General features: G+C 42.3%; 1 protein-coding gene across 1 annotated transcript in view; it reads right to left on the bottom strand.

Annotated features, from left to right (window-relative positions):
- paxip1 (PAX interacting (with transcription-activation domain) protein 1) overlaps positions 1–23,096 on the bottom strand; it is a 139,581-nt gene that overhangs the window by 21,627 nt on the left and 94,858 nt on the right. Inside the window, exons 12-13 of the mRNA XM_063044434.1 lie at positions 7,601–7,785; positions 7,229–7,272 (exon numbers count right to left, since the gene is read on the bottom strand). Of these exons, the coding sequence (XP_062900504.1) occupies positions 7,229–7,272; positions 7,601–7,785 (229 nt within the window). The remainder of the gene's footprint in view (positions 1–7,228; positions 7,273–7,600; positions 7,786–23,096) is intronic.

The raw sequence follows: 23,096 nt of genomic DNA, 5'->3' as shown, positions 1-23,096 counted from the left end.
GTCTGATAACAGGGGATAAAAGCTGTCCTTGAGCCTGGTGCTAAGTGCTTTAAGTCGTTTGTATCAACTGCGCAATGGAAGAGGGGGTAAAAGAGAATGCCCAGGTTGGGTAGGGTCTTTGATTATACTGGCTGCTCACTGAGGCAGTATGAAGAATAGACATAGTCCACAGAGGAGAGGCTGGCTTCTGAGGTGTGCTAGGCCATGTCCAAAACTCTCCGCAGTTTCTTGCGGTCACTGCAGAGCAGTTGTCATACCACACCGTTATGCATCCAGATGGAATGCTTTCTATGGTGCATTGATTGGTAAGGGTCAAAGGGGACATGCCAAATTCTTTAGCTGAGGAATTAAGAGTTGTGAACTTTCTCAGCTTTGGCATCTATGTGATTGGACCAGGACAGGCTTTTGCTGGTGTTCACTCCGTGAAACTAAAAGCTCTGAATCTTATCAGCTGTCATCTTTTAGAATGGCACAACAGGCTCAGGAGGCTAAATGGCCCAACTCCTGCTCCTATTTTAATGTATTCTCATGACATGTAGACTAAATAACTGTAAACCAAAACCTTGGGGAGCCGCAGCACATCACAATTGTAAGGTACCAGTACCCCACCCAATATTTAGGTCAGGCAAGTAACACCATGCCATAATCTTTTCCCAAAACTCTCAGGACAATTTAAAACCAAAGTAGAAAGTGCTGGAGCTACTCAGCAAGTCAGGTTGCATCTGCGGTAGGAGAAACAATGTCAACATTTCAGACCATTCATTAGAACAGGCGAGGCCTAGACTGCTGAGTACCTCCAGCATTTTCTGTTTTTACTTTCCCAGAACAAACTGGTTGTTATATCTGACAGCGTTGGATGGTGTTGAGTTTGAGAAATGTTGGTAGTGATAAGGATGAGTGACATTAACCAGGTTCAACAAGCAAAGTGGGGAGAAAAGAGAGGAAATAATTGGGAAAAAGATGATGAATATAGTGATCTGCTTCTGTCACCTTGTTTCTCCAACCCACTTCCACTCTGACCTCCTACAGTGTTACTTTGAACTTAAATTGAAGTTTGAGGAACAGATGTTCATTTTCTGACAGGGCACCTTACTGAGAGTTTCAACAGCTCCAATCTATACACTGCAATTACCAGCTTTCAATGACTTTTATCTCCATTATTTTCTGCTGCTTTCATATTTATTGCCTTCTATTCATCTTCCAGATTTATCTTTTATTAATCACAATACTTTTACCATTTTTGCCAGGCTCTTATCACTTGTTAAGTGTCACTTACTCTCTTGTTCTCTCCACCCTACTCACTTATCCCATTTAAAACTATAAATTGTTCATTTCCCATCAACTTAGAACTTGTCTAATCTCTATTTTTTGTAGCTTTGATGTAAGGTAATGAACCTGAAAAATATTACTGTTTCTCTCTTTACAAATACTGAATACTTGAGTATTTTCTGTTTTATTGCAAGTTAAAATATGCCCAGCAAAAAAACAAATTGTACTCAGCCCTCATCTTGAAAGTAACTTAATTCTGATTGAAGCATATAATTTTCGAGGGGACCTACAGGAAACTTTTTGACACAGAAAAGGGATTCAGATCATCAGATGAGGCAAAGGTAAAAGGTTTAGTGAAGATCCGAGAAAGGTTATTTTCAACTACTAGGTGTCTGGAATCTACAAGACTTGACTGAGTGGAAGGAGGAGAAAACTACTTTCAGAACATTTAACTAGCAATCTGCTGGAGGAACTCAAGTCGAGAATACCTACTGCTGTACCCTACCGGTCGAGCAGCATCTGTGCGGTGGCGAGGGTGAGGAAGAACTGCTGATAAAGTCAGTCAAAACCATGCATCAGGTCCTGCCCTTGCACCCTCCCCCCCCAAAATATACTACACTGGCTGAGTCCTTCAGCAGATCATTGTTACAGATCCCAGCATCCTGAACCTCTTGAAGTGCCATAATATTTAAAATCTAGACAAGCACAAGAATTACCAAAGATAAAGGTAGCCACCGACCACATGCTGGAAAATGAGAATAATGTAGGTAGGCACTTGGTGGTCGGCATGTATGCTGTAGGGTTGGCTTCTATGCTGCATAACGATGACAGACACTTTCCCTTGGACCGATATACATACTTTCCATCTCCCTTCCTCCCACAACCATTAACAAATCACTCCACAACACAGTGGTTTAAATCAATATGCAATCCACTGGTTTATTTCTAAACAAAAAGGTTAAAATTCTGCTTGCTTTCAGTACACACAAAAATTTAGTTCAACTGACAGCTGGAGGGCAGCTGTTAACAGCAGAGATCTTAATTTTATCATTGTGATGGGTAACATTATTGGCAGGTTGCTTCCAACATCCACTGTTGGTTGCTCACAGGATTTCTGCCAGACATTTGAGAAGTCAGATTGCTAAAATACTTGGAGAATAGTTATTAAACCCGAAAACTGTCAGGGAAATGTGAAACGCTCAACACCAATAATAAAAAGATAGAACAACACCAAGTGGTTAAGGCATTGGACTAGCGACCTGAAGGTCGTGAGTTTGAGCCCCAGCCGAGGGAACATGTTATGTCCTTGAGCAAAGCACTTAATCACACATTGCTCTGTGACGACACTGGTGCCAAGCTGTATGGGTCCTAATGCCCTTCCCTTGCACAACATTGGTGTCGTGGAGAGGGGAGACTTGCAGCATGGGCAACTGCTGGTCTTCCATACAACCTTGCCCAGGCCTGTGCCCTGGAGAGTGAAGACTTTCCAGGCGCAGATCCATGGTCTCGCAAGTACAACACACCACAATGTCCAAACTCTATATTCTGACTGAACTATAATCAATTTCAAAATCAGAACACAACTGCCTCCAGTCTCCTCTCTCATTGCTGCAAGCCAAAGTAAATGTAGTGACATAAATCAATTTGTCAAGGAAACAGTAGGCTTGAAGCCTCTTACCTAAGGCAGTGAAGTACAGTTAACAAACTTAATGAATATATTTCACAAAAAAGCACAAAATATTTCTGATTAAAAAGACATCCATTTGAGAGCAAAGTTCTCTTAATCTACAGATGACCCACTAGTTTGAATACATAGATCCCCACTTTGAAGCCCACTGACCAGTTTGGAAAGATTCACGCACAGCACAACTTAAATTTAAGACAGAATTACAGCTGACCAGAAGTGTGAGTAGAACCAGAAATATGATAGGGAAAAGAGTATCAGATTGCAAGTATAAGACGAGGCAGTTGCTGGTGTGCTTGGAAAGAGAAATGTGTTGCATCAACGAGACAAGCAAGATAGTGTTGGGTCTTTTTCTGTCTCACTGAGAGTGGACTAATTAACAATGCGTCATCAGCCAGGGCACTGTCATCAGAGATGGTGGAACGCTGGAGTGGGTGTCAGAAGTGAACAACAGAGGTCAACCCTGCAACTGTTGCCAGGGTCCAGAGACTGACAAGACTACTGACATAACACATGCGTCAACCAATGATCTGTTAAAACAAAAGAGCTTACCAAATACCCCATTCTGTGCTGTAACTAGTATGCAGTTGATTTAAATGTGAATACAAAAGTGGAAACAGAATTCCTAGAGGATCATCCAAACTGGGACATAAATTCTGCACATCAATGGCTCTACTTCAGAGTTTAACAAGATTTGGCATGTCATCAAAGATTCTTGCAAGTTTCTACAGATGTACAGAGGACAGCATTCTGACTACTTGCAGACTCAGCCAGTTCCATTATGGGTACAACTCTCCCCATCAATGAGGATATGTATCAGAAGCCGTGGCTCAAGAAGGCAGCATCCATCATTAAGGACCATCTGGGACATGCCCTTTTCTTGATATTACCATCGGGGAGAAGGTAGAGGACCCACACTCAATGATCTAGGAACTGCCTCTATTCCATCAGATTTCTGATCAGTCCATGAACTCATGAACACCAATGTGCGTTATTCCTCTTTTGTAACATTTATTTTGAAATTCATAGTAAACATTGTATTGCATTGTGCTGCTGCCACAAAACAAAACTTCATGATATACGTCTGTCAATGAAAATAACCTGATTTTGACTTGTGCCCAGGGAACCAGTTCATTTAGGTTAAAAGCACAATAGCACAGATATCATCCCCTAAATGTCCCAGCAAATATTTGTCCCCAATCAACTAAATTAAAATGGATTAAACCATCTGAGTAGCACACACAAAGTGCTGGAGAAACTCAGCAGGTTAGACAGCATCTCTGGAGGCAATTTAACAGCTGACATTTTGGGCCAAGACCCTTCATCAGGATAGGAAAGAAAAGGAGGGGAAACCAGAATAAGATGGTGGAAGGGGAAGCAGACACACTGGCAAGTCCCCTCACTTTTTTATTCTGGGGCGGCACGGTAGCGTAATGCTATTGCGGCACCAGTGAGCTGGGCTCAATTCCCACTGCTGCCTGTAAGGAGTTTGTGCGTACTCCCCACAACAGTGTGCGTTTCTTCGGGATGCTCCAGGTTCCTCCCACATTCCAGAGGTTCAGATTAGTGATCTTTGGAATGGGGGAGGCAGGAACTAACTATGGGCTAGTAGGTTAATTGATCACATCGGTGTAATTGGGCAGCATTCTCCAAACAAAAAAATCCCCCCCTCCCTTTTCTAATCCTGATGAAGGGTCTCGGTCCATTGACTTGTTCATTTCCCTCCACAGATGCTGTGTGATCTGCTAAGTCCCCCTAGCGTTTTGTGTGCTACTCTGGATTTCCAGAATCTGCAGAATCTCTTGTATTTATGACTTGTTGTTAAACAGACTGTACTCTCTTATAGTTACGTTGGCATTGTTAACAAGAGCAGAACTTGCTGGCCATCCATAACTTTTATTGAGAAGCTGGTGTTGAACTAGTTTTTGCAACTACCGCAGGTTGTGTGGTGAATGAGCTACCATTTTACAACTATGCAGGGAGCCCAGGAATTTAACTGAGCATCAGTGACAGAAAGGTCGTATTTCCAAGTCAGAATGCTGTTAGCTTGGAAAGGAACCTGAAGGTGGCAGTATTCCCATGCAATTGCTGCCCTCCTCCTAATTTGAATTTTGGCAGGGACTATTGAGCCTTCTAAGGCCCGGGATGCTGGAGCTGCAATCAGCTAGGCAAGTGGAGTGTACTGCATTGCACAACTGACCTGTGTCTCAATTGGGGAAGAGTCATTTGCTATAGAACACCAATCCCCTGGCTTTGTATCACATAGGACGAAAAGCACTTGCATTGTCAGAATGGACCAAATACCGGTAAATGGGAATTAATACAGATAGGTCTTGATAGCTGGCATGGGCTGAAAGAACAGTTTCTGTACCATATGATTTCATGACTGACATGGCATTGCTCTTATATAGACTTGTTCAGTTAAGTTTTTGGTTAATGACAACCCCAGGAGATTGATGTTGAGGTATCCCATATAAACATTTCCACTGATTATCCCCTCTTTGATGATCACTTTCAGAGTTTTATGTGCACTGAATGCTACTTTCCATTTATGACATCAAATCAAATCCCTCTCTTCTCACTACAACCTTTGGCCATGAAGTGCAGGAGTCGCGATCACCTCAGCACTGAACTGGTCCCTCGACTGTGAAATCACTTTTGGGGACTCTGCGGTTTGTGTTCCTTCTTTCACACACACTTTGAATATTTGACTGTCTTTGTTGTGTGGGCTTTTTCATGGATACATAAATATATTTTGATAATAAATACACTTTGGACTTTGAAGGCTGTTCTGCAAGCATGGATTCCTTCAGTATACAAAATGAACCTGAGGAATCAGTGACCATCCCACTTACAGAAAGCATTGATGGAGCAGCTGAAGAGATCACATTGTGGAATACTTGCAGCTATATCCTAGAGTTGGGAAGATTGGTTGTTAATCTCCGTTTTCCTTTGTGAACCTGGTTATGGGCAGATTTGCTCCTGTATTTCCTATATTAGTAGACCGATTCCACTTCCATTGCAGGAAGTAGTTTTGGAAATCCCGAGATCATTAAATATGAAGCAAACTGTATTTTTGCTCAGTTTCTTTACTATGCCAACTGGGGAGGTACACTTCCAGTGAAGCAGAGCAATTTCTTGGTTTAAATAACAAGATATTTAATCCACAAAGCCAAACCTGTGGGCTAATAATTTGTATGCAGGAGGACTTTACAATGAATAGAGCAAATCGAGGAAACATTACAACAGACTGAAGTTCTAGTTGCCATATTTCAGGAATGATGTGATTGCACTGGAGACAGCACAGAGGGGACTCACCAGGATGTTGCCTGGATTGGAGGACTTTAGTGATTGGGAGAGGTTGGATAGGCTGGGCTTGTTTTCCTTAGAGCGAAGGAAGCTGAAGAGTATAAGATTATGAGAGCATTTAAAATTCAACCTTTTCGGATAAATTTAAGAATCTTATTGGAACAAATTACTGGAATTCAACTTCCACATAACCCTGTATTATTTCTATTAGGTGATATTGAAGGGATAAAACCAAAACTTAAATTGAATAAATATCAGAAAGAATTTATAAAAATTGCATTGGCAGTAGCTAAGAAGACTATAGCAGTTACTTGGAAATCTGATTCGTATTTAAGTATGGATCGTTGGAATAATGAAATGGCTAGTTCTATTCCACTTGAAAAAATTACTTATAATTTAAGAGATAATTATGTAACATTCTTGAATATTTGGCGCCCTTATTTACAAAAGATAGGATGTCATATGTAAGTGCTCCAACAAAGAATTTGGTTACTTGGGGAAAGTAACAAATAATTATACCAAATTTATTTTGAATCCCATGGAGCATGTGGAAACCTTCAAATATCCAGGCGGCTCCTTTTTCTTTTCTTTCTTTCTTTTAGGTAGGACTACATATGGGGGGGGGGGAGGGTTAAGGGGAGGGGGGGGTAGATTTTATCTTTTCATGTATTCTTTTTGAAAATTTAATAAAAATTATATATAAAAAAAAAGATTATGAGAGCATTGATAGGATAGACAAAATCTTTATCCCCTGTGGTAGAGGTAATGAAAACAAGGGCATTGCTTTAATGTGAGAAGTTTTAGAGGTGTTTTTTCAATATGAAGAGTGGCAGGTATCTGGAACTTATTGCCAGAGGTGGTGGTGAAAGCAAACAATCATCAGCGTCAACATGCTTGCCCCCTTTTCTGACCTATAAACATACAACTCTATGAGCCATGATACAGGGTAATTAAATGTTCACGTACCATCAAAAGCTCTGGTGATATTTTCAAGGGCACCCGCCAAGCAGCTGAGGACAAAATTTAGAAGAACATCAATCAACAATAGAAAATTAAATGCTATTTCAATTCCCACAAATTGCTTGAAAATAAAATGTTATTGCAGGCTAATAACACAGGCCAGGCAACACTAAAATATGTTGCAGAGCTTTCAATAATCTTAAATGAACATCTAACAAATTACTTTTTATTAACTCTTTCACTCTTCACAGATGCTCACTGATCTAAGTATTCCAAACATTTTTCATCTTATGCCATATTTTCCCCAAATTTGGCCTTGCAGCAGTAAATACTGCGCCATATCTGATAATTCAGCAATTGAAAATTGATATACTCTACCTAAAAGATTCGCGACCAGTTGAGAATTAGGAGCAAGAGGATCCTGCAGTCCAAACACTGTGTAGCGACTGTGCTGTATCTGCCGCAGGGCATCAAAGTTCCCAAGAAGAATGTCACAAAGCCACAATGCGTTCACACATGGTATTCTCCACTCTTTAGCCTTCTCGTATTTCAGCCCACAGGGTCTGTTCTCAAGACAAGCCATCAGGAAGGTAGAGTCAGTTCGGTGAATAGGAACAACGAAACAAAGAGCAGTGATACAAGAACCAGCACACACTAGCCTCATATCTTTTCCCCATGGTCCCCACACCTCCCAGTTGCACTCGCAGACAAATGAATGGTTTTGTAAATCTTTAAAAAGTCTCTAATGCAAAATGAACGTAACTGGTGACCAAGGGTGCCACAAGCAACTAAATACTTGAGTACTGCAGAAACCTAGCTAAACAGTGACATTCTGAAGCAACAAGGAGTGATGTAGTTGTGGGTTTCAAAATTCAAATTAAAAACTTAGCACAAAGTGAGAGTTACCTGCTTTGGACTTCCAACACCTTGTAGGAGATGTATTCAAAACAGGTCCCACAATGGTGGGGATTATATTCCGGACCAATATTCCAGAAGGACAAATCAATTCCAATTAAAATTTTATTTGTAAACAAAAATAATTCACAAGTAGAAGGCCAGTAATAATCTGTTACAAAATAGGCCCAATTTGTTCATGGATGTTTATTTAGAAACTCAGACTGAACAACATTACCTATAGAAGACCCAAATGACCCACCTGCCTAACTCATCAGTGGAAAATGCTGTTAATTCCAGACGGTAAAGTAGAGTAACTTAATAGGTTTTCTTTAACTAGACCTCTTCTAAAGCAAGCTAAGAATGATGAAAGCACAGGAAAGAAATCCAGAGTAGGTTGAGTAACTTGTTGATTACACAGTGGCACTAGTTTGTAGATGCTTCATTATTTGCATCTTGATTTACACTTTTTGTTGGGAAATAAGCAACTCTACTGAATCCAGACATGAGACATTGTGCAGATGTCTGAAATTGAAAGTAACACACATATGAAATGCTGGAGGAACTCAGCAGGTCAAATAGTAGCTATGGAAAGGAATAAACAGTCAATGTTTCAGGCCAAGATGTTTCCTCAGGACAGAACCTAAACTTGCTTCATATAACAACCATAGACACAAAGTCTTATTCCCACCCTAACAACCATACAAAGGCTATTATCGTTCTTTAAAAAATATTTTTCTAATGAGATGAAAACCTACTAACGGCGAAGGATTTTTTTAATTGCTTCCAGCTTATTCATATCAATGTTTGGGTTTCACAGCTCAACCACTGACAGCTGCAATTTCAGCAATTCTTCTTCCAAATAATCCATTAAAACTGTTAATCTGATCAATAATGATAAGGAGATTCTAGCTGTATCTCAAAGGAATGTATTTTTTGTCTGGTAACACTTTCCTTCGTTAGGACTGCTGAATCCTCTTGTTCGGGCAATGTTTTTTAAGCAACATAAGAATACAAGAAATAGGAGCAGGAGCAGGAGTAGGCCATCCGGCCCGTCAAGCCTGCTCTGCCATTCAATAAGACAATGGTTGATCTGGACTCATCTCCACCTACCTGCCTTTTCCCCATAACCCTTAATTCCCTTACTATGCAAAAGTCTATCCAAACTTGTCTTAAATATGTTTAATGAGGTAGCCCCCACTGCTTCATTGGGTAGAGAATTCCACAGATTCACCACTCTCTGGGAAAAGCAGATCCTCCTCATCTCCATTCTAAATCTACTCCCCTGAATCCAGAGGCTATATCCCCTAGTTCTAGTCTCATCTACCAGTGGAAACAGCTTTCCTGCCTCCATCTTATCCATCCCTTTCATAATTTTATACGTTTATACAAGATCTCCTCTCATCCTTCTGAATTCCAGCAAGTACAGTCCCAGGCGACTCAATCTCTCCTCATAGTCTAACCCCCTCATCTCTGGAATCAACCTGGTGAACCTCCTCTGCACCACCTCCAAAGCCAGTATATCCTTCTTCAAGTAAGAAGACCAGAACTGCATGCACTACTCCAGGTGCAGCCTCACCAGTACCCTGTACAGTTGCAGCATAACCTCCCTGCTCTTAAAATCAATCCTTCTAGCAACGAAGACCAACATTCCATTTGCCTTCTTGATAGCCTGTTGCACCTGCAAACTAATCTTTTATGATACATGCATAAGCGCTCCCAAATCCCTCTGCACAGCAGCATGCTGCAATTTTTTACCATTTAATAACATGCTCTTCCATTTTTCCTTCCAAAGTGGATGACCTCACATTTACCAATATTGCATTCCATCTGCCAGATCCTTGCACACTTATTTAACCTATCCATCTCTCTGCAGACTCTCCATATCTTCAGCACAATTTGCTTTTCCACTCAATCTACTATTATCAGCAAACTTAGATACATTACACTCTTCCAGATCGTTAATATATATTCTGAAGTTGGGGGTCCTGCACCGACCCCTGCGGCACACCGCACACCACTGATTGCCAAACAGACTAACACCCATGTATCCCAACTCTCTGCTTTCTATTAGCTAACCAATTCTCTAACTATGCTAATGCATCACCCTGAACTCAATCCATCCTTACTTATGAATAAGTCTTTCATATGGCACCTTATCGAATGCCTTCTGGAAATCCAAGTAAATTATGCCCATCTGTTCCCCTCTATCCATTGCACTCGTAATATCCTCAAAAAACTCCAGCAAGTTTGTCAAACAGGACCTGCTTTTGCTGAATCCATGCTGCATCTGCCTGATGGGTCTATTTCTTTCCAGATGCCTCGTTATTGCTTCTTTAGTGATGGCTTCAAGCATTTTTCCAAATACAGATGTTAAACTAACTGGCCTAGTTACCCGCCTTTTACCTACGTCCTTTTTTGAACAGTGGCTTGACATTCGCTGTCTTCCAATCCACCAGAACCTACCCAGAGTCCAGAAAATTTTGGTAAATTATCACCAAAGCCTCTACTATAACTTCTGCCATTTCTTTCAATACCCTGGGATGCATTCCATCAGGACCAGGGGACTTGGCTATCTTCAGGGCCTTTGGTACCATTTCTGCAAATGTCATGCCCTACATTGTCTAATAGTTGCCATGTGATGTAAAGAGAGCTTAGCTGATATGGAAAAGGAGTTATTAAATTTATACCCACTCACTGGTTGATTTTTTTTTTTTGGTTTTTTGTACCATTCTCTATAAACTCTAGAGATAATGTGTATGAAAATCCCAGGAGATCAACAGTTTGAGATACTCAGACCACCTGTCTGGCACCAACAATTATTCCAAGCTCAGTCACATTTGTTCCCCATTCTGATGTTTGGTCTGAACAACGGAACCTCTTGACCATGTCTGCATTCTTTCATGCACTGAGTTGCTGCCATGTTTGGCTGATTAGATATTTGCATTAACCAGGTGTATCTAATAAAGTGGTCACTCAAGTCACTGAGTGTATGGAGTTGAACCAGGAAAGGCTATTTGTGATGCTTATTCCTAGGAATTTGAATTTCTCAACCATCTCAACCTCAGCTCCATTGATGTAAATAGAGTATACAGCGCCCAACATCCTGAAGCCGATGACAGGTTTCCTTTGTTCTCATGATACCATGCCACAAGAATCTCTACCTCGTTCTTTTATTCCAACTGACCATCATTCGGATTTGCCCACTATGCTGGTGTCATCTGCAAACGTAGATGGAATTAGAGCAGAATCTGGCCACACAGCCATGAGTGTACAGGGAGTAGAGGGGTGAGGACAGCCTTGTGGGGCAGCAGTGTTGAGAATAATTGAGACAAAGCTGTTCCTGACTGCAGTCTATTGGACAAGAAGGATGTAGTTGCAAAGGCTCACATCTAGGAGTTTGGATACGAGTTTGCTTCTAATTATGGTATTGAAAGTAAAGGGATAATCAACAAATATGCTAGTGTAGGTGTCCTTAGTGCCCAGTGCTCCACAGATGAGTGTAGGGCAAGGAAGATGGCATCAGCAATGAGCGTATCCGAGAGAAGTGAATTGCAGTGGATAGTTGTTGACTAGGAGGCTGGAGATGAAGTGTGCCATAACCATTCCTTTGAAGCACTTCATGATGGTGGATGTCAGAGCGAGGATAGTGATGAGGAAATCTTGATGGGTGGTAGAAGAGAGGGTTCTACAAGGATAAAGAAAATCTGCAAATTCCCAATCCATGGAGCAGAAGCTTGTATGTCTTGTGTTGGAAAAGCATATAATCTCAGCCTCTGATGATGGATACTTGTGGCTAGAGATGACTTCTGAAGGGCATAGTCTAATAGGATACAGAAAATGGAAGATGTGAACTTTATGGAATTAGTATCTCATCCTATATTCAAGATGTATTTTGTGCTTGCATTGGTTTGTAGTCAATGATTCTGTGGCATATTCTCATTATTAAAAGGCATGAATGTTTCTACTGATTTCAATTGCTGTTTACCATGCACTGCTTACAAACAAAGCCACCAACTGTTCAATACCATCTGCCGTCTTGTTAATGCACAAACAAGCAGCCTGTAATATTTCTTCTATTGAGAATGACTTCATAACCAGTTTTTGTGCTGTAACTTTGTGCTTATGACTGAAAATTCAGTGGAGGGATTTATATTGCATTAGCATTTGATACAGATGTTTGTTTTGAGTTGGTTATTCCTGTTGGAAATATTTAGTGAAGAATCTAGCCCAAGATTTTCATAGTTGGGACCATTCATTTTAGAACCGTCTTCACTTCATTGAAGAAAACAGTTCTATCAATATTTTTTCAACCCACTGTGCTTGTGTTGGCTCTTTGAAAAGGCTATGCATCTAGTTCTATTCATCAGAGCGAACAGACCTTTTTCTTAGAAGAATTGATATATTTGAATGCTATTATCGTGTATTGAGGTGCATCTCTAGACATTCTATTGGAAGCAAGGGTGTAAACTAGGAAAAGGGTATATCCACTCAAGGACAGTGGTGGGAATTTGTATGTTGAGCCTGGGGTGATTAGAACATAAGAAAGTACAGCACAGGAACAGGCCCTTCTTCCCACAAAATTATGCCAGACTAATTAAATTAGTAATCAAATGGCCAACTAAACAAATCCCCTGTGCTTACACAATGTTCACATCCTTGCATTTTCCTTACATTCATGTGCCTATCTAAACATCTCTTAGAAGTCTCTAAAGTATCTGCCTCCACCACCACCCCAGGTAGCACAATCCAGGCACCCACCACTCTGTTAAAAAAAAACTTGTCCCTCACATCTCCCTATGGGAACTTAATGAGCTCCCTAATGAAAACTTCACATTGGTATCCACCAGTGAGTGTGACATGGATAATGCTGAGATTGGAGACGTTTCTGTTGATACTCTAAGGCTTGTCTATATTAAGGAAGAGATGGTGTTAGGTGTCTTATAAAGTTTTAAGATCAATCTATCCCAAGTCTGAGAAAAGCAAGGGAGAGATTGCTGGGGTCTTGACAGAGATCTTTGTATCCTCTCCAGTTGCAGGCAAGGTATTTGAAGACTGGAGAATACTCAATATTGTTTCTTTAAGAACAATGGAGACTAAAGAAATTCAGCATGACCCCATTGAGCCTCACACCAATTTTTATCGATGTACCATAGAAAGCATCCAATCCAGAAGCAGCACGGCTTGGTGTGGTAATTGCTTTGCCTGAGATCACAAGGAAGTGAAGAGTTGTGGACTCAGCATGAATTCCCCCCGTCATCCCAGATATTCTCCCTTCATTCCATACGTATCAGGATGAAGTTACAAAAGCCTGAAAGCATGTACCACCAGCTTCAAGGACAACTTCTATCCTGTTGTTATAAGACTATTGAAAGGACCTCTTGTAAGGTAAGATAGACTCTTGACATTGAAATCTCAATCTACCTTGCACCTTATCAGGAAGCTGAGACGGCCTTGTGCAGCTGGACCCTGGACTTCCTGTCAGATCGCTGGCAGGTGGTAAGAGTAGGCTCCCTCACCTCCACACCTCTGACTCTCAACACTGGAGCCCCTCAGGGCTGTGTAGAAATATACAAACATAGGTGCAGGAGTAGCCATTCGGCCCTTCGAGCCTGCACAGCCATTCAGTATGATCATGGTTGATCATCCAACTCAGAACCCTGTACCTGCCTTCTCTCCATACTCCTGATCCCCGTAGCCACAAGGGCCATATCTAACTCCCTCTTAAATATAGCCAATGAACTGGCCTCAACTGTTTCCTGTGGCAGAGAATTCCACAGATTCACCACTCTCTGTGTGAAGTAGTTTTTCCTCATCTCCGTCCTAAAAGGCTTCCCCTTTATCCTTAAACTCTGACCCCTCGTTCTGGACTTCCCCAACATCGGGAACAATCTTCCTGCATCTAGCCTGTCTAATCCCTTTAGGATTTTATACGTTTCAATAAGATCCCCCCCTCAATCTTCTAAATTCCAGTGAGTATAAGCCTAGTCGATCCAGTCTTTCTTCATATGAAAGTCCTGCCATCCCAGGAATCAATATGGTGAACCTTCTTTGTAATCCGTCTATGGCAAGAATGTCTTTCCTCAGATTAGGGGACCAAAACTGCACACAATATTCCAGGTATGGTCTCATCAAGGCCTTGTACAACTGCAGTAGAACCTCCCTGCTCCTGTACTCGAATCCTCTTGCTATGAATGCCAGCATACCATTCGCCTTTTTCACCGCCTGCTGTACCTGCATGCCCACTTTCAATGTCTGGTGTGCAATGACACCCAGGTCTCGTTGCATCTCCCCTTTCCCTAATCAGCCACCATTCAGATAATAATCTGTTTTCCTGTTCTTGTACCAAGTCCTCTCCTTTACTCCCTGTATACCCATGACTGTCACCACCCACAGCTCTAATCTTGCAAATTAAATTTGCCAATGACACTACATTGATTGGCCTAATCTCAAACAATAACGAGGTGGCCTGCAGGGAAGAAGTCATCTCTCTGACACAGTGGTGTCAAGAAAACAATCTCTCCCTCAATGTCACAAAAACAAAGGAGCTGGTTGTAGATTACAGGAGGAATGGAGATGGGCTAACCCCTATTGACATCAATGGATCTGGGGATGAAAGGGTAAACAGCTTTAAATTCCTTGGCATCCATATCACCGAGGACCTCAGGTGGTCTGTACACACCAGCTGTGTGGTGAAAAAAGCGCAACAGCACCTCTTTCTCCTCAGATGGTTGAAGAAGTTTGGTATAGGTCCCCAAGTCCTAAGGACTTCTTACAATTGAGAGCATCCTGACTGGGTGCATCACTGCCTGGTATGAGAACTGTACCTCCCTTAATCACAGGATTCTGTAGAGTGGTGCAGACAGCCCAGTGCATTTGTAGTTGTGAGCTTCCCATGATTCGGAACAGGTGTGAAAAAAGGACCCGAAGGATCGCTGGGGACCCGAATCACACCAACCACAGTCTATTCCAGTTGCTACCATCCGGGAAATGGTACCGCAGAATAAAAGCCAGGACCAACAGGTTCCACGACGGTTTTTTCCACCAAGCCATCAGACTGATTAACTCACGCTGATCTGAGTGCATTTCTATGTTACATTTGTTCTATTTATTATAAATTATTATAAATTACTATGATTGCACATTACACATTTAGATGGAGACGTAACGTAAAGATTTTTACTCATGTATGTGAAGGATGCAAGAACTAAAGTCAATTCAATTCATCTGCCTAAAGTACACTCTGTAAACTGCAACAGGATTATTCTGAACTATTATCACTTTTCCCCTCCACTACTTCAGAAAACTGATGTGATGAATGACCTGTATGGATGGGATGTAAAACAGTTTTCATTGTACAGTGGGATGCAATAGTTTGGGCACCCCTGGTCAAAATTTCTGTTACTGTGAATAGCTAAGCGAGTAAAAGATGAACTGATTTCCAAAAGGCATAAGGTTAAAGATGACACATTTCTTTAATATTTTAAACAAGATTATTTTTTCTTTCCATCTTTTACAATTTCAAAATAACAAAGAAGGACAAGGGCCTGAAGCAAAAGTTTGGGCACCCTGCATGGTTAGTACTTAGTAACACTCTCTTTGGCAAGTATCACAGCTTGTAAACACTTTCTGTAGCCAGCTAAGAGTCTTTCATTTCTTGTTTGGGGGGTTTTCGCCCATTCTTCCTTGCAAAAGGCTTCTAGTTCTGTGAGATTCTTGGGCCATCTTGCATGCACTGCTCTTTTGAGGTCTATCCACAGATTTTCGATGATGTTTAGGTCAGGGGACTATGAGGGCCATGGCAAAACCTTCAGCTTGTGCCTCTTGAGGCAGTCCATTGTGGATTTTGAGGTGTGTTTAGGATCGTTATGCTGTTGTAGAAGCCATCCTCTTTTCATCTTCAGCTTTTTTACAGACGGTGCGATGTTTACTTCCAGAATTTGCTGGTATTTAATTGAATTCATTCTTCCCTCTACCAGTGAAATGTTCCCCGTGCCACTGGCTGCAACACAAGCCCAAAGCATAATTGATCCACCCCCATTCTGAACAGTTGGAGAGGGGTTCTTTTCATGCAATTCTGCACCCTTTTTTCTCCAAACATACCTTTGCTCATTGCGGCCAAAAAGTTCTATTTTAACTTCATCAGTCCACAGGACTTCTTTTCAAAATGCATCAGGCTTGTTTAGATGTTCCTTTGCAAACTTCTGACACTGAATTTTGTGGTGAGGACACAGGAAAGGTTTTCTTCTGATGACTCTTCCACGAAGGTCATATTTGTTCAGGTGTTGCTGCACAGTAGAACAGTGCACCACCACTCCAGAGTCTGCAAAATCTTCCTGGAGGTCTTTTGCAGTCAAACGGGGGTTTTGACTTGTCTTTCCAGCAATCCTACGAGCACTTCTCTGGGAAGGTTTTCTTGGTCTTCCGGACCTCAACTTGACCTCCACCGTTCCTGTTAACTGCCATTTCTTAATTACATTACAAACTGAGGAAACGGCTACCTGAAAACCCTTTGCTATCTTCTCCTGATTTGTGGGCATCATTTATTTTAATTTTCAGAATGCTAGGCAGCCCATGGCTGCTGATTGTTGGGACAAGGTTTGAGGAGTCAGGGTATTTATAAAGCTTTGAAATTTGCATCACCTGACCTCTCCTAACAATGACTATGAACAAACCATAGCCCTAACAAACTAATTAAGGTCTGCGATCTTGGTAAAAGTTATCTGAGAGCTCAAATCTCTTGGGGTGCCCTAACTTTTGCATGGTGCTCCTTTCCTTTTTTTTCACTTTAAAATTGTACAAAACAAAAATAATACACTAATCTTGCTCAAAATGTTGAAAAGAATGTTTCATCTTTAACTTTATGACTTTTGGAAATCAGTTCATTTTCTACTCACTTAACTATTCACAGTAACAGAAATTTTGACTGGGGTGCCCAAACGTCTGCATGCCACTGTATGTGTCAATAATAAACCAATTTACCATCATCCCAGTGCTCACAGACTTGTGATCTAGCAACATGAGTAAGTGGATAACACTCATCCTTGTACTCAAACCCCCTCCAAATATCACAACTTTTTATTAACCCTAAAAACTCTTTGCCTTCCAATTTTTCCTTCTGCCACATTCCTCATTTTTGCCACGAGGGGCAGCTCTTTTGCAGCTCTTTGGTCCGCAAATTCTGTAACTGCATCTTAAGCCTCTCCACTTCTCTTTCCCTTCCAAGATGCTTCTTTGATTAAATTATGGGGCATTAATCCTAGTACTCCCCCCTCCACAAACACCTGCGAGCCTCTCTGAAAACTACAATATAAGCTAATCAAAATTATCATTAGCAAGATTTTTGATGGAAAGAAATGGATCAAAATGTTAGCATTATCAATTGCTGCAAACAGGCTAGAAAATAAGGATTAAATAGATAATTCCAGAATTTGTGTCCCACTTCACTTTGCTGTTTTTAAAATTCCAAGCACTAAAACATTGCAGAATCAGCCGTGAGTCTGGCAATGAAATGAAACCTATCAAAAAAACATCCCCTCTGTGGATTAAAATTAGCACTCAAAATATGTTAGCAATTACCACCAAAAACGCTAGCTATAAATAATAAGCTTTGCTACAAAGCCCTGCTAATCTAAACATATGTAATGCACATTCAGTAAAGCAATCAAGGTCATTTCTTCAGCAGTTTGAACGGGGCACGACTGCGCAAGCGCGTGAAGGTCAGCCTGTGAGACAGCGGGAGAGTTTAAAAAGCTAGCTGATTGAGAAGGGGAAGGTCATTTCTTCGGCAGTTTGAACGGGGCACGACTGCACAAGCGCATGAAGGTTGGCCTGTGAGACAGCGGGAGAGTTTAAAGAGCGAGCTGATTAACGGAGCGGGCGACAGAGTAGTGGGAGACCGAGTAGGAAGGCTTTGGTTCAAGAGGCTTCGATGAGCAGAGGCTGAGGACGAGCTTGCTCCCAGTGAGGTAAGGCCGGGTAAGTTCCTTTAATTAATCTAATTAAGTTAGAAGTAGGTAATGGAGGCAGCAGTTAGGGCAGTCAAGTGCTCCATTTGCAGTATGTGGGAAGTCAGGGTGGGCACAATCGTCCCTGATGACTATACCTGTAAAAGGTGCATCCAGCTGCAGCTTCTGACAAACCAAGTTAGGGAACTGGACCTGGAGCTGGATGAACTTCGGATCATTCGTGAGGCACAGGCAGAAATAGACAGGAGTATCAGGGAGATAGTCACCTCTAAAAGTCAGGAGACAGGTAGCTGGGTGACTATCAGGAGAGGGAAGGGGAATAGACAGAATGAGCAGAGCACCTCTGTGGCCATTCCCATCAATAATATAAGTATACCGTTTCGGATACTGTTGGTGGGGATGACCTACCAGGGACAAGTTGCGGTGGTTGTATCTCTGGCACTGAGACTGGACCCTCAGCTCAGAAGGGAAGGAGGAAAAAGAAGACAGCAGTAGTGATAGGGGATTCGATAGTTAGAGGGTCAGATACGAGGTACTGTGGAAGAGATTGAGAATCCCGGATGGTCTGTTGCCTCCCTGGTGCCAGGGTCCGCGATAACTCGGATCGAGTTCTCAGTATTCTCAAGAGGGAGGGTGAGCAGCCAGATGTCGTGGTCCATGTAGGGACCAATGACGTGGATAGGAAGAAGGAGGAGGTCCTGCAAAGAGAGTTTAGGGAGTTAGGTGCAAAGTTGAAGGACAGGACCTCCGGGGTTGCAATCTCAGGATTGCTACCTGTGCCACGTGCTAGTGAGGCTACAAATAGGAAGATAATGCAGCTAAATTCGTGGCTAAGGAGTTGGTGCAGGAGGGAGGGTTTCATGTTTCTGGACAATTGGGCCTTGTTCCAGGAAAAATGGGACCTGTTCCGATGGGACAGGTTGCACCTGAACTGGAGGGGGACTAACATCCTTGCGGGTAGATTTGTTAGTGCTGCTCCAGGGGGTTTAAACTAGATTTGCAGGGAGAGGGGAGCCAGAGTGTTAGAGCAGATAGTGAGGTGGAGGAGGATAAAGGTCATGCGAGAACTTCAAGTTATAGTGCATGGAGTAAAGCAAGATCTAACATATAAAGAGGCTTTGAGGAAAGAGAAGCAGAATAAGGGGTGCAAAGGTAGTAAGGTGGAAGGGCTAACGTGCGTATACTTCAATGCAAGAAGCATCAGGAACAAAGGTGATGAACTGAGAACTTGGATACATACATGGAATTATGATGATGTGGCCATTACAGAGACTTGGCTGACACCAGGGCAGGAATGGATTCTCAATATTCCTGGATTTCAGTGCTATAAAAGGGATAGGGAGGGGGGAAAGGGGAGGAGGGATGGCATTACTGGTCAGGGATACTATTACAGCTACAGAAAGGGTGGATAATATAGCAGGATCCTCTTTTCAGTGAGTAGTCTATTGGGGGTATTCTATAGGCCCCCTGGTAGCAGCAGAGATACCGAGGAGCATTGGGAGGCAGATTTTGGAAAGGTGCAAAAATAACAGGGTTGTTATCATGGGTGACTTTAACATCCCTAACATTGATTGGCACCTGATTAGTTCCAATGGTTTAGACGGGGCAGAGTTTGTTAAGTGTGTCCAGAACATATTCCTGTCACAGTATGTTGGCAGGCCGAATAGGGAGAATGCCATACTATATCTAGTATTAGGTAACGAACCGGGTCAGGTCACAGATCTCCCAGTGAGCATCTGGAGGACAGTGACCACCACTCCCTGGCCTTTAACATTATCATGGAAAAGGATAGAATCAGAGAGGACAGGAAAATTTCTAATTGAGGAAGGGCAAATCATGAGGCTATAAGGCTGGACCTTGCGGGTGTGAATTGGGATGATGTTTTTGCAGGGAAATGTACCATGGACATGCGGTCAACGTTCAGAGATCTCTTGCGGGATGATGGGGATAAATCTGTCCCGGTGAGGAAGATAAAGAATAGTAGGGTGAAGTAACCATGGGTGACAAGTGAGGTGGAAAATCTAGTCAGGTGGAAGAAGGAAGCATACATGAGGTTTAGGAAGCAAGGATCAGATGGGTCTATTGAGGAATATAGGGTAGCAAGAAAGGAGCTTAAGAAGGGGTTGAGGAGAGTGAGAAGGGGGCATGAGAAGGCCTTGGCGAGTACAGTAAAGGAAAACCCCAAGGCATTCTTCAATTATGTGAAGAACAAAAGGATGACAGGAGTGAAGGTAGGACCGATTAGAGATAAAGGTGGGAAGGTGTGCCTGGAGGCTGTGGAAGTGAGCGAGGTCCTCAATGAATACTTCTCTTTGGTACTCACCAATGAGAGGGAACTTGATGACAGTGAGGACAATATAAGTGAGGTTGATGTTCTGGAGCCTGTTGATATTAAGGGAGAGGAGGTGTTGGAGTTGTTAAAATACATTAGGACGGATAAGTCCCCAGGGCCTGACGGTATATTCCCCAGGCTGCTCCACGAGGCGAGGGAAGAGATTGCTGAGCCTCTGGCTAGGATCTTTATGTCCTCGTTGTCCACAGAAATGGTACCAGAGGATTGGAGCGAGGCAAATGTTGAGATCTATGGGCATTTAGAGAATCATGGTTTGATCAGGAACAGTCAACATGGCTTTGCGAAGGGCAGATCGTGTCTAACAAGCTTGATAGAGTTCTTTGAGGTGGTGACCAGGTATATAGATGAGGGTAGTGCAGTGGATGTGATCTACATGGATTTTAGTAAAGGCATTTGACAAGGTTCCACACGATAGGCTTATTCAGAAAGTCAGAAGGCATGGAATCCAGGGAAGTTTGGCCAGGTGGATTCAGAATTGGCTTGCCTGCAGAAAGCAGAGGGTCCTGATGGAGGGAGTACATCCGGATTGGAGGGTTGTGACTAATGGTGTCCCACAAGGATCGGTTCTGGGACCTCTACTTTTCGTGATTTTTATTAACGACCTGGATGTGGGGGTAGAAGGGTGGGTTGGCAAGTTTGCAGACAACACAAAGGTTGGTGGTGTTGTGGGTAGTGTAGAGGATTGTCGAAGATTGCAGAGAGACATTGATAGGATGCAGTAGTGGGCTGAGAAGTGGAAGATGGAGTTCAACCCGGAGAAGTGTGAGGTGGTACACCTTGGAAGGACAAGCTCCAAGGCAGAGTACAAAGTAAATGGCAGGATACTTGGTAGTGTGGAGAAGCAGAGGGATCTGGGGGTACATGTCCACAGATCCCTGAAAGTTGCCTCACAGGTAGATAGGGTAGTTAAGAAAACTTATGGGTTGTTAGCTTTCATAAGTCGAGGGATAGAGTTTAAGAGTCGCAAGGTAATGATGCAGCTCTATAAAACTCCGGTTAGGCCACACTTGGAGTACTGTGTCCAGTTCTGGTCGCCTCACTATAGGACGGATGTGGAAGCATTGGAAAGCGTACAGAGAAGATTTACCAGGATGCTGCCTGGTTTAGAGAGTGTGCATAATGATCAGAGATTAAGAGAGCTAGGGCTTTACTCTTTGGAGAGAAGGAGGATGAGAGGAGACATGATAGAGGTACACAAGATATTAAGAGAAATAGATAAAGCGGACAGCCAGCGCCTCTTCCCCAGGGCACCACTGCTCAATACAAGAGAATATGGCTAAGGTAAGGGGTGGGAAGTTCAAGGGGATATTAGAGGAAGGTTTTTTTACTCAGAAAGTGGTTGGTGCGTGGAATGCACTGCCTGAGTCAGTGGTGGAGGCAGATACACTAGTGAAATTTAAGAGACGAGTAGACAGGTATATGAAGGAATTTAAGGTTGGGGGTGGTTATATGAGAGGCAGGATTTAAGGGTCGGCACATTGTGGGCCGAAGGGCCTGTACTGTGCTGTACTATTCTATGTTCTCTATGTACCTCAATAACCATGAAGTACCAGAAATGCAGGACTTCAGTTACAATGAGAAAATGGACAATTTGGCACCGTTCTTTTTGTCTTGAACAGAGCAGATTTAACAGCATTCAAAGTGATAAATGGTTGGAAGGAAGTAAATAAGAGAAACAACTTTGTGGGTCAGTAACCAGGTAACTGGCATTAAAAAAAGAGCAATATAACTGTTCTATTTTTAAACACAAAGCATAAGGGGTTGGAATATATTCAATAGGTAAATATTTGAATGGAATTTTTTATAAAATTGTTGGGTAAGGAGCAAGGAGTGAGTCTAACAGGATAACTTTCCAAGTGCCAGCACAGGTACTTATGGCTTCCTCCTTTGCTTTGCCACTCTGATTCCAAAAATAACTTCTCAAACAAGACTAATTATTTTTTTGTGAAACAAAGGAGGCTGTAGATGTTGGGACCTGGAGCAACAATGTGTTGGAGGAACTCAGTAGGTCATGCAACACCTGTGGGAGAAAAAACAACCATCAAGCTCCTCTTAAACTAAAGTACTAGAATGCAGGACTTCAGTTCCACTGAGAAAATGGACTAGATTTGCATTTTGACCTTTATATTCTAGTGGCAAAATAGGCTCTTCTCCAGAAACTACAATCAATATGCAGATACTGAACATCTGACACTAAAACAGAATCGCTCAATTTGGGCAGCATCTGTGGAAATGGAAAAATACAATGACGGGTTCAAGCAGAAATGTTCACCTCACTTCTCTCCCCATGGATACTGTCTGACCTGTCGAGTATTCCCTGTAGTTTCTGTTTTAATTACACTGCTCTACTAACTCTGCAACTTTGACCAGCTCTCCAGTGATTTCATATACGCCGATTACTCACTTCGTAAACTCTGCAGCCTCTGAACACCAGAGAATCACGACACAGCCTTTGAAAAGACAGGCACCTACGATGACCTGTAATTATGGTAGCTCTGGCTATCAATCATTGCAGTGCAGCAGGAACACTAGTAATCTATTTACCTCTGTAAATCATTTCCACTCAGATGATGGATTAGGCCTTCAGGCAGAGCAAATCTAACATTCAATCTGTGTGACCTCTATACCCTCCGTAAATAGACTGCATAATGCAGTGATA

The sequence above is a fragment of the Mobula hypostoma genome, chromosome 3 (genome assembly GCF_963921235.1).
Source record: "Mobula hypostoma chromosome 3, sMobHyp1.1, whole genome shotgun sequence".
Classification (NCBI taxonomy): Eukaryota; Metazoa; Chordata; class Chondrichthyes; order Myliobatiformes; family Myliobatidae; genus Mobula; species Mobula hypostoma.
Note: the sequence above shows the minus strand (reverse complement) of the source record. Positions and strands in the feature narration are given on the sequence as shown.